At 47.7% G+C, this 14,934-nt stretch overlaps 1 protein-coding gene across 1 annotated transcript in view; it reads right to left on the bottom strand.

The window, feature by feature from the left end:
• Positions 1-14,696, bottom strand: part of PTPRJ (protein tyrosine phosphatase receptor type J) — a 164,729-nt gene extending 150,033 nt beyond the window's left edge. The window contains exon 1 of the mRNA XM_068556119.1: positions 14,262-14,696. Within this exon, the coding sequence (XP_068412220.1) occupies positions 14,262-14,696 (435 nt within the window). The remainder of the gene's footprint in view (positions 1-14,261) is intronic.
• Positions 14,697-14,934: the final 238 nt, after the last annotated feature.

The raw sequence follows: 14,934 nt of genomic DNA, 5'->3' as shown, positions 1-14,934 counted from the left end.
CACACTGGGAGACAAGCTCAAAGCCAAAATGCTAGATTACAGGGGACAGCAAAGGCTAAGCGCTACATGTGTCTCTTCCAAAGGAAATCAAAAGGCTGGTCACAAACTCTGTGGTCAGACAGAGGCTGAGGGTCTGAGTCTTAACCCCACCCAACACGTGATCCTTTTTTTTTTGCAATGTTTACTGATATTTAATATGTGCTAAATACATACCTTATCTTATGTACTTCCTATAACAGCCCTAGAGCTGAGTCATATAATCACCACTACTTCATAGATGAGCAAATAAGGCAGAGAGGTTAAACAACATGGTAAAACAAGGAATTCCCAAGCAGCCTTCTTCCTCTAGAGCCCTAGCTCTTAACCACTGCACACACTGTCTCTCAGTCCCAGGAACAAGCCCAGAATAAGACGATCAACCAAAGTGACTTCAAGCTATCCGATGTCCGCCCTCACAGGGATGGACTCCCAGTAGCCAGATACGATGAGGCTGAATTGGACGTTATGACTGATTTGAGAGACGCACATGTCTGAGCTATGAAAACAATTTCAGCGTCAGGTCTGAACTATAATAAGGATGCAGGATCAGAGATGGTTTTGGGTACAGTGGTTTGCAGGAGGAGATGATCTTGAGGAATGGATTGAGGCATGGAGTCAGAAGATGGGTGCTTGATGAGGAGGCCAAGCTATAGGCAGCAGGGCTAGGTATAGCAAACTAAGAAAGACAGGCTACCCAAGGCCTATGCCGAGGCCATAGGTATGAGACACCCACGAGTTTGGGGCTTTGAGACCTACCCCTGACCGATCTGAGACCTTTGGATTATGGCATCTCCCCCACCCAGGGGCCCCAAGCTGTACCCCCCCTCCCCAGCCTCTGAGAGCTGTCACCATCAAAGACCCAGAGACTCTCTCTTCTGATTCCAGAAACCCGGTCCACCCATCCCAAGCTCTGACAGCCCTCCTGAACTACCAGAAGCCCCCTCCCCCTTTCAAGACTCACCCAGAGAACCTGTCCTTCAATCCGAAGGCCCTGGGACTGCTTCCACTACCCTGTGCTTTGAACCCAGACCTCTCAGCAGGAAACATCCCCCTAGACTACACTCCAGCTTGCAGCCCTCAGCTCCCTTCAAGGGCTCGGAGGCCCTCACATCCCATTCTGGTCTCAGAAGCAGAGCAACCCACCAGAAGGTTTTTGTGGACTTTGAGCCTTTTTTCTCATTTCGAAGCTCTTAACCCTCCATCCTGTATGGAGACCTACATCCCGGGAGTCTGAGGGTTGAGCACCCTCCCCCAATCTGAGGATGTATTTCATACCACCCACCACCCCAGCTCTAGCTCAGGCCCCTCCCTTCCTTGGCCCAGGCTTGGAGTTCAGCTCTTCTCTATCTCTCCCATCCCAGGGACGGGCACACCCCTTTATAGCCTTAGCGCGGAGCTGATCCTCAGCCTTTCCCACTTTCGGCTCTGATACCCTAATACTCAGTCCTTGTCCCCAATCTCAAACTCTCAGCTCTTCACCCCGATCTGAGTTTCATCCCCCTGCCCAGGTCTTAGGCTCTCAATTCCTCCGACATCCGTCACTTGCACTCAGTACCCACACTTCCACTCACTGGGTCAGGGCCCAGTGAGGAATCCATCCCTGGGATATGCCCAGCCCCCTTTCCTCTTAGGATGAGCTCTCTAGCCCTGCAAAACAGGCACAGATGCGAAGCACCCCCCAACCATACTAGCAGATCCCCATGGGAGATCCTGGAGGAGAGAGTCCTGGGGGTGCAAAGTAGCTGGTCTGGCCTCACAACCAGGGTCACCTGACCCATTGTGCCACAGAGGTGGGAGCGGGAGGGGGCTCTGAAGGGCTGGGAGCTGCTGGCCACATGCTCCTTCCCACCCATGTGACTCTTCTCCCTTGGAGATTCCTCGCTGCCACCTCCCCACTGCTGCCCCCCCCCACCCCCCGTATACCTTCTGGAAGAGGAAGGGACAAGCCCTCCTATCCAGGGTCAGAGCCTCAGCGCCCTGCCTTCTGCATGATCCCAAAGCACAACTGGTGAGGGGGAGGGGGCCGCCTCCCCCTGACTCCCACCCCCTGGGTCAGGCAGAATGGCTGGCCTGTGCTGCCTCTGCACACAGGAAGTCACCCTCCTTCAACATACTGCCTGGAGGCCTGCCTTCCCACCCCACCCTGGAAATCTGGATCTCCCTTGGGCAGTTTTCTATAAAGTCTGCAATAATCTCAAAAAGAAAGAAAGAAAGAAAGGAAGGAAGGAAGGAAGGAAGGAAGGAAGGAAGGAAGGAAGGAAGGAAGGAAGGAAGAAAGAAAGAAAGAAAGAAAGAAAGAAAGAAAGAAAGAAAGAAAGAAAGAAAGAAAGAAAGACAGGCTAGGCTGGAGAGTGCCAGATCTAAAAGAGGGGATTAGTGCTGGTTAAGTATTTCCTGCCTGAAGCAAGGATTTGATGGATTGGGATGGCCTCACAACATGGAGAAAAGACAAACAGGACCATTACTCTCCTCCAGTAAAGGCTGGCTTTGGCTGGTTGTATGTTCCCACTCTCTCTCATGATCTCCTGCTCTAGCTTAATTAACATTATTGTCTTTTAGAGATCGTTATGATTCAAAGTGAATATAGGCCCACATCTTCAGACGTGCCAACATGTCATCTTAAATAAGAGCTCCTGTCCTGCACCCTTACAATTTCTCTTCACACGGTAGGATTTGGTGACCACTCTAGACAACAATACTCCTGGGCACTAAGGCAGAAGTTGTTTGAACACCTGCACAGCAAGTCTCCTTAACCTTGGGCACATGGCAACTGCAGCCCCAGAGTCAGGAGGCATTGTGTTAATAGGGGTGAGCTGGGAGCGAACATTTAAGCCACAATCCAGATTGGGTGCCTTACACACCTTCCCTCATTTAACCCTAATAACATGTGGCCCAGCAATTATTACCCATTTTCCAGATGATGTAACAAGTTCCAAGGCATGGCTGTAGAGAAGAACACAGATCTGGGTCCTTGCTTCTGCTGACACCAAAGCCCACGCCCTTTTCCATGCTTCTCTTCTTATGGGACACCCTAAAGGCATGTCATCCATGCCCAATTTCAAGCTCTATGAAATCCAAATTCATTCACAACAGGAAAGCCAAGACCCCAGCATGATGCCATTATTTCATTCATTTGATCTGGGCCAAGGCCCCAGAGTTTCAGGCAGCCTTTACCACTTATGGCTCCAGGACCTAAAATCCACAGCAAAATCACTCTTATCTTCTGTGGTGTGGGGAAGCATTTCATTCCTGCCATGTCTGGCACTTGAGCAGCAAGTATCAATGTGCCTCCCATCCCACAGGAAGATGACCCTCCCACCTGTGAGAATGGCCCTCAAGCCTGCTGTCCTTCCAGGAGACTCACACACACCCTGGCCCATGTAGGCAATCCTCCCAGATCTCCCTGTGTCCCCAAGGAAACCCACCACTAGCTGGCTGAGGTTCTGGCACAGTGTGTGGCCATGGACCAGATTATAACTCTCTGGCCTCGGTTTCCTTCCCTGTACCTACATCATAGGATTACACGAGTTAATACATACAAAGTGCTGACAACAATTCATAATAACTATTCAACCTATGGTAGCTACTATTTTTATTATCTTCACTTATCCTAAGGCAATCATCAGAGATGTGTTCAGAGATTTAATCACAAAGTCATCTGAATAGTCTTTATTACAGCAAAAAGTTTTGGAAACAAACCAGACAACAGGATGAATGAGATAAATTAAGGCACCTCCATATAATGCAATGGGATGCAACAGCTGAAAGTTAGAGAAGGGAAGAATATTTACTCTCAAGGGAAAAATGTTTGCAACATATTATCACTACTTTACAAAATGCCCCTGAGAAGAGCAGAGGAGAGTGAACTCACACCCCCAGAGGGTCTGCAGGGTACAGATTTCTTTGTTGTCTCCTGTATTTGCTGAAATTTTTCTGGATGCAACTATGTTTGTTTGTTTGTTTGTTTAAAGAAAAAAAAAATTTTTTCAAAAGACTTTCTACTGAGTAACAGTGACCCTCCAGGAAGAAGCCTCATGTTTATGCTCTGACCTCCTGCGGTACCAGCATCTAACCCAATAAAAAAAAAAATGAAAAATATAAATTACAAAGCATATGTAGGAAGGAATCCTATTTTAGGAGAAAGAGATAGATAGAACAAGCATAAAAAAAGACAAAGATCACCCATCATAAAATGGTACCAGGAGTTAATTCCAGGAGAGTGGAGATTACAGATAATTTTGCTTTCTTTTTTTTTTTAATTTTATTTTATCTTTATTTATTTATTTTTGGCTGCACTGGGTCTTCCTTGCTGCGCGCGAGCTTTCTCTAGTTGCGGCGAGTGGGGCTACTCTGTTGTGGTGCGCGGGTTTCTCACTGCAGTGGCTTCTCTTGTCGCAGAGCACGGGCTCTAGGCGTGCGGGCTTCAGTAGTTGTGGCACGTGGGCTCAGTAGTTGTGGCTCACGGGCTCTAGAGCGCAGGCTCAGAAGCTGTGGCACTCGGGCTCAGTTGCTCCGCGGCATGTGGGATCTTCCCCGAGCAGGGCTCGAACCTGTGTCCCCTGCATTGGCAGGCGGATTCTTAACCACTGCGCCACCAGGGAAGGCCCTGCTTTCTTTTTTATTTATCTATATTTTCAAATTTTTTATATTAAAAAAACAGAACTGACTCATAGGGGAATCAAATCGATCTCTGGATCAGGATCCTCCAGTCAACTGCACTAACAGCCCCCCGACAGTGCAGATCACCATGAGTGGAATAAGGGCAGCATGGCCTGGAGGTTAAAAAAAAAAAAAAAAAAAAACAAGCGTCTAGGCCGTGAGTCTGAGTCCTCCACTGTCCACCAGATGGGTGAAGCCCTCAGCGCCTCAGCTCCCCTGAGACAGTCTTAAGTTCTCATTCAAAGTAGACAACACGCTGGACGGTAACTGTTAGCTCCCTAACAAACCTATTTACCAAAGAACGCAGAGCGTGGCCAATAGCTTGTCCCACTGAGGTGGTCCCCCCGAATTATCCAGAAGGGCAACTACTTAAAGTCAGGCCTCCTCAGTTGCCAGTCAACCCCCTCTCCTCCTAAGGGCCTTCCTGGACCAGCCACCGCATAATGGTTTTCAGTCATATACGGGGGCACTGATTATGCACATTTGGGGACTTTATACTGGTTTTCCACTGTCCCTGGAAACAGACACCACCTCCATGCCCACCCCCACCGCACACCTTCCATCACTCCATTCCCGATAATAATGGCTTCCAGGTTTTTTGGCAATGATTGACGCCATGATTAATTCAATTTATATGCAATTCAGTACATACACACACACATACACACACATATATATAACTGAAACAAGTTTCATAAAGGAATACTTACCCTTCCTACATATAGTAGATGCCAATATTTTCTCTTCTATCATTTTTAATAGATAGAATAGAATATATTCTATTAAAATCAATATTCTATCTATTAAAATCACTAAACTGATTTTATGACCCATGGTTTTAAATATACTGCTTTACAACATGCAAGTCTATGATTTGGTTTTCTAAACCACACTTTAAAAGAACACTTTCTGGGACATATTAGGTAGACCCATATACAACTACCGGTATCAGAGGACCAAAAACAGTAATTTCATATGGTTCAACCTAATAATTATGTATGAACCAAACTAGGGGACTCAACTGCCCCATTTGCCTCTTGAAAGCTAATTCTAAATTTGACTAATGTTAAAAACTGGGCTACACAATGAATGTACATTATTATTGTGCAAAAGACAGATGGCACCTGAAATGGACTGGACAAGTCACTGAGAGTCTGAGCCACACCTTAAATGGGAATAACAATGACAAATTCACAGGGATGCTATGAGAACTGAATGAGTTCATATATGTTGAAGGCCTTGCAAACTGTAAGGTAAAAATAATATTCTCGTTTTTGTAAGTAGTAAAGTATGCCAGTGTCTTGGCAAAATAAGACCACGAGTGTGGTCCATGCTTAGTGGGGAAGGAATAACCGCCATGACACAAGGACATGAAAACGTAGTAGCCCCTCAGCCAGTAGCAGGAAATGCAGCATCACCTTGCTGCCATGGAAACAGGGTCGCATGGTCCACACACTCTCCCTCAACTTCCCATCTCCTGCAATTAGAGCCAAGGATTACGTCTTTAAACTTTCAGTTGGTGGCATAAAATAAGTCCTCTTGGTCCTACAGAAAATGTCCCCAGAGATAGGAGGTGGCCACAGCCAGAGCTGGCCAGGTCACAAGAGAAAGAGAGACGCTCAAGGAGGACCCTGGTGCTTTAAAGGACATGGTCAATATTCCTGTGCTCTTTTGGGGCAAAGACCACACTGGCCATTCTTCAGTCATATCTTGTTCATTTGACCTATATTAATTCAATTATATTAACTTGTCAAAAGAGAAATATAATTTAAATTATGCTAGCCGAGTAGCCTACACTGCTTCACATTATACATTTTAATATATATATAAACACATATATATGTATGTATGTATACTATCCATTGTGGATTTAATCTCTTAAATCCAATTTAAAAATTTTTGTAACACAATTTTTACAATTCATAATTATGGCCTTTTGCCCTGACTTTAAAAATCTAATTCTTGAGAAAATGAAGCAATGTTCTTACATTTCTATATCCATTTACAAGGAACTTTAATATAATGTGATCCCATTTAACTTATCCAACTACCCTGTGTGAGAGGTACCACTGCTATTATTAGCATTTTAGAAATGTGAACGCCAAGGATCAGAAAGGTTAAGGCACCTGCCCAAAGCACACAGCTAGTTAGATGGTGGAGCTAGGAGTCCAATCTGGCAGGCTGGCTCTCAGGTCTATACTCTCTTCATCACCCAGGGGTCTTACTTATCTCTGAGTTCCTAAGGACAAGGGCTGCATCTAAAATAATTGGAAAATATATGTAATTGAAACACAAATTAGAGACAAAGGACTAACTTCCTCAATTTCCAAAGCGCTGTACAAATTGATAACAAAAAGACAATCTTTTTTTTTTAATGAACAGGGAGTTAACCCCCGCCCCCCCCAAAAAGAAGGAATTAATGCAAATAGCCCAAAACAAGAAAAAAATGCTCAACTAACTCAAAATTGAAGATATAACTAAAAGTAACAGGATACAATTTTTTTACCTCTCAGGCTGGCACACATTTACAAATTTAACAATCCTCAATTCAGCTGAGAGTATGGAGAAACAGACACTCTCCAAGCCTACGCATGCAGGTACAAACTGGGGAAAATTTAACAGCTATCAAATTTTTGAATGCATGTACCCTCTAACCCAGCCATCCTAAAATTAGAAATTTACCCTATGGATATTCCTGTGAAGGTTACAAGAAGTATGTATCAAAGACTCTCTCTGAAGCATGATTCGTAAAAAGGGGGGCAGGGTGTCTAAAAACAACTTAACTGTCCATTGACAGAAGAATGGCCAAATAAACTATGGTAAAGTCACACATCAGAATATTAGGCAGTCATTTAAAGAAATGAGTTAAAACTATGGGTACAGATATGAAATAATCTCCAAGATAACTAAGTATTAATAAATTAAAAGCCTAAGTAGAAAACAATGTATACATAATGTTTCCTTTAATGTAACTTTTTAAAAAGCTGAACATAGATACTTGTCTACATCACGTAGAAACTTTTTTTTCCTGGGAGGAAACCAAGGTTACCGAAGGGTTATCTCTTTGAAGAGGACTGATATTTTTCTAAATGTTACAGTTTTAGATTGGAGGGTTTTTAACCTGGGCTTCATGGTCTACTTTAAAGAGTCTGTGAAACCCCTGAAATTGGATACCAAATTGTAAATATGTGCATTTCTTTTAGGGAAAGGATTCTTCGCTTTTGCATACCCTGTAAGGGTCTTCAACCTCTCCCTCCCCTGAAAGATTAAGAACCACTGTGTTGGACTCCGTATTGGTGCTGAGTTTTAATATTCATTCACTTCTTTGCTCAGAAGCCATGAAGTAACACTAGACTGGGACCAGCACAGGCACTCAGAAAAACACCACCCCATCCCTGCCCTGGAGAAGGAGATAGTTTGTGGCATGATAATGACATTGTCTGCTCAAGCCTCAGAAATGGCAACAGGGGACAGCTTCCCTCTAACAGGAAGAAGGAAAAGTGGAACTGAAAATTATTTGCATGTTTAAAATTAGACCTTCTGTGGGAACTGACACTACTTCGCTTTCAAAGTGCCCCCCCATCTGCTGTCTCATTGCCACCACCCGTCACCCAGGCATTTACATGCCGTGGAAATTCTGAGACAACAGGATGACTATTAAGGAATCCTATCACTCATAAGGAAGTAATAACAAATTTCCTACAGCTCCCGTCTTCCAAGGGGTCACCAGAAAAGCCACTGGAAAGCCATACGAGGAGGTGACAAAATTGCTGTGGACTCCTCTGGTCTGAGAGACCTGCAGCTTCCAGGGACCTCCACTTAGAGACTCTCTGCCCCTCTCATGACCACTCCTTCCCTGGCAAATCCAGTGCCAGCCCTTTCTGTGGCGGGGCAGCAAAGACATCACATGCACGGCCTGTATCACACCTATGACTGGTTAGCTGGGGGTGATGAGAATGATGTCAGCCCCACAGCCTGTAAGAGTCACGAAGCCAGGCTGCTTCTCTTGCTCATCACCAGGGCCTCCACTCAATGCCTGTCCCACATCCAGTATGTCCCCAATGTAAGCAATTTATCACATTTACACGTGTGCCGTAACCACACCATCTTTATTTATATCATTCTGTACCCGATATTTTTCTTTAGCGTAACTTTTTATTAAGTTTAAACAAATGTATTTGCCATGACCCTCACGGGTTTGACATCTCACTTATAGTTTTTTTACTAACGCTCCCCTAAAATAAATAATTATTAACATTTTTCTAAAATGTTTTGTGAGCCAAGTTCATTTTGCACACCACTAGGGTGATTCCGCACCACTGTGTGGGAGACGCGTAATAAATATTTGTTACATGAATTAATGATTTGAAGCCCCACCTCCTCTCCGCAGATAGCAGCAGCCACAACTAGCAACCGAGACTCGGAATTTACAGAGCAGTTCCTCTTCTGTCTCACTTGATCCTCTCAGCCACCCGGTGAAGCAGGAAGTATTAGTCCCATTTTCCAGATAAGGAAATGAGGAGTCACAGAGGTTAAGTGGCTTGCCCAAGTTTATGCAGCTACTGACTGGCTGAGCGAGGACCTAAACCCAGGTCTTTCCATCCCAGATCCCATTCTGTCTCCTCTTAAGCAGGCCTGCCTCACATACTCAGGCTCCCAAAGAAACATGAGCAGGAAAGGGGGTTCCTGGGCTGTCTGTGTTACAAATGGAGTAGATGCTACAGGGTTTAGAATGCAGAGAACCCAAAATGACTCCCTACCCCATGAGGGTTCAGGCCCCACAAGACTGTCCTTCACCACAAGTCAGTCACCTCCTCTCGTTTGTTTCCCCTCGGTTTTTTTTTTTTATTGAAGTATAGTTGATTTACAATGTTGTGTTAATTTCTGCTGTACAGCAAAATGATTCATTTATACCTATATATACATTCTTTTTAAAATTCTTTTCCGTGATGGTTTATCACAGGATATTGAAGATAGTTCTCTGTGATATACAGTAGGACCTTGCTGTTTATCCATCCTGTGTATAATACTTCGCATCTGCTAACCCCAAACTCCCACTCCATCACTCCCCTACCCCCCACCACCCCTTGGCAACCACAAGTCTGCTCTCTATGTCTGTGAGTCTCTTTCTGTTTCATAGATAGGCTCATCTGTGTCACCTCCTCTCTTAGTTGCACACTGAAGACTTTTGTAAAACACATGAATTCTTCCAGCACAGGACAGTAAACTGGAGCAGCAGAGATGGCAAACCCACCTCTGCCATATACTAGTTATGAGTCTTTGGTAAGTTCTGAACCTCAGTTTTCTCCCGGACAGAACAGGATCAGGGAATTCCCTGGAGGCCCAGCGGTTAGGACTCAGTGCTTTCACTGCTGGGGCCCAGGTTCGATCCCTGGGCAGGGAACTAAGATCCTACGAGCCACTCGGTGTGGCCAAAATTTAAAAAAAAAAAAAAATTTAAAATAAAATAAAATGGGACCATGAACAGCACCTACCTCTCAGTTATTTCTGCAATGGTCAAATGAGATAATGCATTAAAACCCTTAGTGCCTGCCACATATAAAGTTACCTATTAATTAATGTTATCAGCAGCATTCTATTAGAAGGGAAATGCACAGAAAATTGCCTCTTACCCTACACTCAAAATAATTCCCTTGGCCAAGCAGTGAATGAACTAAGTAAGTAATTGCTGATGATGTGCTGGCTAAACCCAGGCTTACAGTCATTCAGCAACTCTACCTGGGCCTCAACCCCAAGCAAAAATTACTTTTAGGAGCTAAATAACCTCTTTGCTGACCGAAATTGCTCGCTCAGGAGCCAGGATTCTCTCTGCTTAGGAAACCTTGGGTGTTCTGTGGTTATCTTTACCGTGGGGCTAAACTTGAAGTCGGCTCAAAGTCACAGTCTAACCATAAACCAATTTGCTGTTTTCTTAAATTGTCTGCAAACAAAACATAATCGTTTGGTTTTTCCGTTGTTGTTCTGAAGCAAAACAAAAATATTTAAAGTCACGCCCATGAGAATTTAACAAGGAATTTCAAGGGGAGTCAAAATATTTTTTTGTACCCTGGATGAAACAGGTAGGTAAGAGGGCTTAAGGATTAGCTACAGTAGACAATAAACACAAACAGCTATTATTCACCAGGAAACAAAACACAAAGGAAAAGCAAATCCAAAACACTGTAAGACCAACAAAACAGCTATCAGTCACCAGTTCTTTTTTTTTTTCATTTTAAAGCAGCCCACTATCAAGATGATTTTATAAAGAATCTGTCAGGACTGCTTTTCTCCAAAGAAGGAGGCAAGGGGGAAAAACTGCTTTGTCACATTGCCTAAAACATACATGCAAACCAAAATTAGTGGGCAAAAATGCTACAAGAATGGGTGAAGTCACTGCACCGAGCAAAGTCCTCATATTGGAATCATCTCTGGCCATCCTTCCTGTCTTGGAGAAGGGGAATGAGAAGCCAGGTTTAAAAATTGCTTTTTTGGGGCTTCCCTGGTGGCCCAGTGGTTAAGAATCTGCCTGCCATTGCAGGGGACATGGGTTCGAGCCCTGGTCTGGGAAGATCCCACATGCCGCGGAGCAACTGGGCCCGTGAGCCACAATTACTGAGCCTGCGCGTCTGGAGCCTGTGCTCCGCGACAAGAGAGGCCGCGATAGTGAGAGGCCCGCGCACCGCGATGAAGAGTGGCCCCCGCTTGCCACAACTAGAGAAAGCCCTCGCACAGAAACGAAGACCCAACACAGCCATAAATAAAATAAATAAATTTTTAAAAAATTGCTTTTCCAGCCCTACTAAGCATTGAGCCTTCCAGCATCTCAGCTTCCTGGCCTCCATACCCATCATCATTAATGCCCAGAGCTTCATCTTTTCTATAACTTGGCCATTTTTTAAGCTGCTACAGTCGATTCCATTTTAAAACACACACCATCCAAGCCTTACAAAACCAACCAAGTGTTAGGGAGGCAGTCAGATAACTTCACCCACATTTCCTATATGTATTGTACAAGCTTCAGAAATCTCAAATATGACTTTCAATCTCAAATATGATTCGACTTTGAAAAACTCAATTTACACCCCCAGTTTCAGGAGTACACAGTGAGGCAGGGCTGTGCCTATAGTGAAATTAAGAACAAAGAGAAAACATGGCCAAAAAAATAGCATCATGAAAATCTGAGGCGCAGGCAAGTGACACAGGTTCCAGTCCCAGCTCCTCTACAGTCTTGCCAGGTGACCTCAGCCCAATCGCTGTCTTCCCTGGGCCTCAATAGCCTTATCTAAAAAAAAAAAAAGAAAAAGAAAAGAAACAAACAAAAGAACAAAGAAAAAGGACTTTGAGCTATCTTGAAGTCTGGTCCAGCTCAAAAACGCACTGATTCCCTGAAATAGCCAATATCAAAATAAACCGTCAAATGTGGATTTTGAAGATGCTTTTTCAGAGAGCCTTTTAGACTTCCTATTTTATAATGTATCCAAAAATGAGAAATAAAGAGCCCTCTTGAGTTTCTACGGGACAAATTAGAGAGGAAGGAAATATCTGAATAGGGGACAAGTGTAGCGTGGCAAGATGCTATTGAAACACAAGGAAGGATTGGGCAAGAAATAAATTTACCCAAGAAACTTTTCGCTGATTCAAAGCACAGCTAGCAACCATCAGGGCCCAAGCAAAACCATAAATAATATAATAAAATATATATGTACCAAAGTAAACTAAAAATAAATGAAGTACTTCTTTAGCATTAACTTTGGTACAAGAGATCTTCAATATGAGGCAATATTTTTTTAATCTCATATACTATTCTCCATGAATTTCCTTACAGGGTCAGGGAGAAGACAGTCCATACACACTGTACGTTAACGTTAACCCCATCTGGACACACTTTAATGTTTACAAAGCTCTTTCAGACACTGGCCAGTGAAAGTCCCTCAAACAACTCTATGGGGCAGGTGGTCCCATGCTACAAAAGCTATTAACTGAGGATGGAGGAGACGGAAAAGCAAGTCCAACCTGAACCTGGCCCTGGAGCTGGTCTTCTGACACCTAATCCAATATTCTCTGCAGGAGGTCACAGAGCCTTCCAGGCCTTCAGGAGAGCCTGTTCAAAAGCCTGCCGAGGAAAACTGCGAGGGGACATTGGCAACCAGAGCGTCCTTTGGGTGCTGAGAGTTATCGCAGCCCCCAGGCCCCAGCTGCCTTCTTGTCCTGCCTGCTGGGCTGCATTGCTGCCCCAAGGCTGATGTTTCTGCTCTCAGACAACCTTTTTATTTGTGCTTGAAAAGTTTTCCCTTGTAATAACCTACAATGGAAAAGAATCGAAAGTATACATATAGATACATACATATATATGTATACCCGAATCACTTTGGTGTACACCTGAAACTAATACAATATTGTAAATGAACTACACTTCAATTTAAAAGAAAGAAAGAAAGAGAAAGGAAGGGACCTGGGAAAAAAAAAACAGTTTTCCCTGAAGCCAGGTTCCATACCCAGCCAGTAACTCACTTCCCAGGTTTTCAAACATCATGTCCTCAGAGCCGCTGTCTGCATAAAAGAAGCAAGGTTTTTCCTTTACAAAATGCACAACAGGGGTATCATCAGGGCCCTTTCCACTGCGAGTTCAAGACCCTAGCAGTCTCCTAGAAAGCTGTGAGGACGAACCCGCTGGCTCAGCTCCCGCCGCAGGGCCGGGTGATTCTGCTTTTTCACTTCTCTCCTTCCAGTTCCCTATCTGTGAAATGGGGACATCTCCCAGCTGCCCGGCCTCACCCCGTGGGAACACCGTGAAGGGGAAACAGCGCTTTCAGAAAGATCGTCACCAAAACGGCAGGCACAGCATTATCTGAAAAGCGAAGCTAGAAAACAGGGCGGGGAGGAGGGGGAGCCGGCGCCCACAAAGCACGAACTCAGCATCCAGGGAAGCAGGCAGCTTCTCCGGGAAGAGGACCTTCGCCCGGAGGCACGCCTGCGAGTGGCCACCTTCTCCCGAGGCTGGGAACTTTCCCCAGAAGCAGCGCCCTCTGCCCGGAGGCCCCGCGCCTCTCCCACTGCCCGCCGCCCGGCGCCCGACCCTGCCCCGGCTCCCCGCGGCCGCCGCCGCTGCCCTTCGGCCCGGCCCCTCGGGCCCCCGCAGGCGGGGTCGGAGGTCGGCCGCGGCTCGGCCAGGCCCGCCCGGCTCCGCGTCGGGAGCCCTCCGCAAACACGCCCCCTCCGGCCGCCTCGGGCTGGCGAGCCGGGCCCGCGCCGGCCAGATGTGACCAGCTCGGGTCAGGGCCGGGCCAGAGGCGGCCTGCAGCCCGCGCGGGGCCGGCCACGGGGAGGCTCCGGGCGCCCGGGACCCCGAAGCCCACCACCCTCCCTCGCGTACGCGGCAGCCGGGAAAAGGGCTCGGTCGCCGGCGCGCGAGGCCGGCCTCCAGCAGCGGGGGGCCCCGAGGACGCGGACCTCCCGCCACCTCCCCCGATCCCCGCAGGCAGGGCGCACCCGGGCAGGTGCAGGGGCTGCCAGTCCGCCCCCCACCCTCCTCGCGCCCCCCCCCCCGGGCCCACCCAGCTCACCTGGCCCAGGCGCAACAGCAGCAGCAGCGGCGGCAGCGCCCAGCGGAGCCGGGGCGAGCGCGGAGGCGGCCGCGCCTCCCGCGCCGCCTGCTTCATGCCCCGCGCGCCCTGGAACGTGCCCGGGACGCGCGAGTCGGGCCCCGCCGTGCGTCCGAGCCCCGGCGCCCTAGTCGCCGCCTCCAGCCGCCGCCGCCGCCTCCTCCTCCTGCAGCCGGTCCGCCTCGTCCCCGCTCCGCCCGCCCCGGGCTTCCCCGGGGACATGGCAGCAGCGGCAGCGGCGGCGGCCACACGGCGGAGCCTGGCGCGGCTGCAGCGGGGGGGACGCGTCCCTGGGCGCGCAGGGGCTTCGCAGGGCGGAGCGAGCGGCGCCCACCCCCCGCGCGCGGCGCCCTGATCCCGGCTCCGGCGGCTACCGCTGCCTCCTCCGCGCGTCATGCGGATGGGGCTGCAGGGAGCCTCGGCGAGCGCTCAGCCCCCTCCCTCCCCCCTCCCCCTCTGAATATTCATCGCTTCCTCCCACCCCGGCCGGCCGAGCGGCTGCCGAGCACCGCGGCCCATCGCCGCCCTCTCGCTGCAGCCCCCGCCCCCGCCGGGCCGGCCGGGCGGCGGGGAGGGGGCGGCGGCGCTCCCCGCGCGCACCCGGGCGGCTCCCCTCCGGCGGGCAGAGGAAGCG

Source organism: Eschrichtius robustus, chromosome 11 (genome assembly GCF_028021215.1).
Source record: "Eschrichtius robustus isolate mEscRob2 chromosome 11, mEscRob2.pri, whole genome shotgun sequence".
In the NCBI taxonomy this organism is placed as follows: Eukaryota; Metazoa; Chordata; class Mammalia; order Artiodactyla; family Eschrichtiidae; genus Eschrichtius; species Eschrichtius robustus.
The sequence above is the reverse complement of the archived record's forward strand: the minus strand, read 5'-3'. Positions and strand labels throughout refer to the sequence as shown.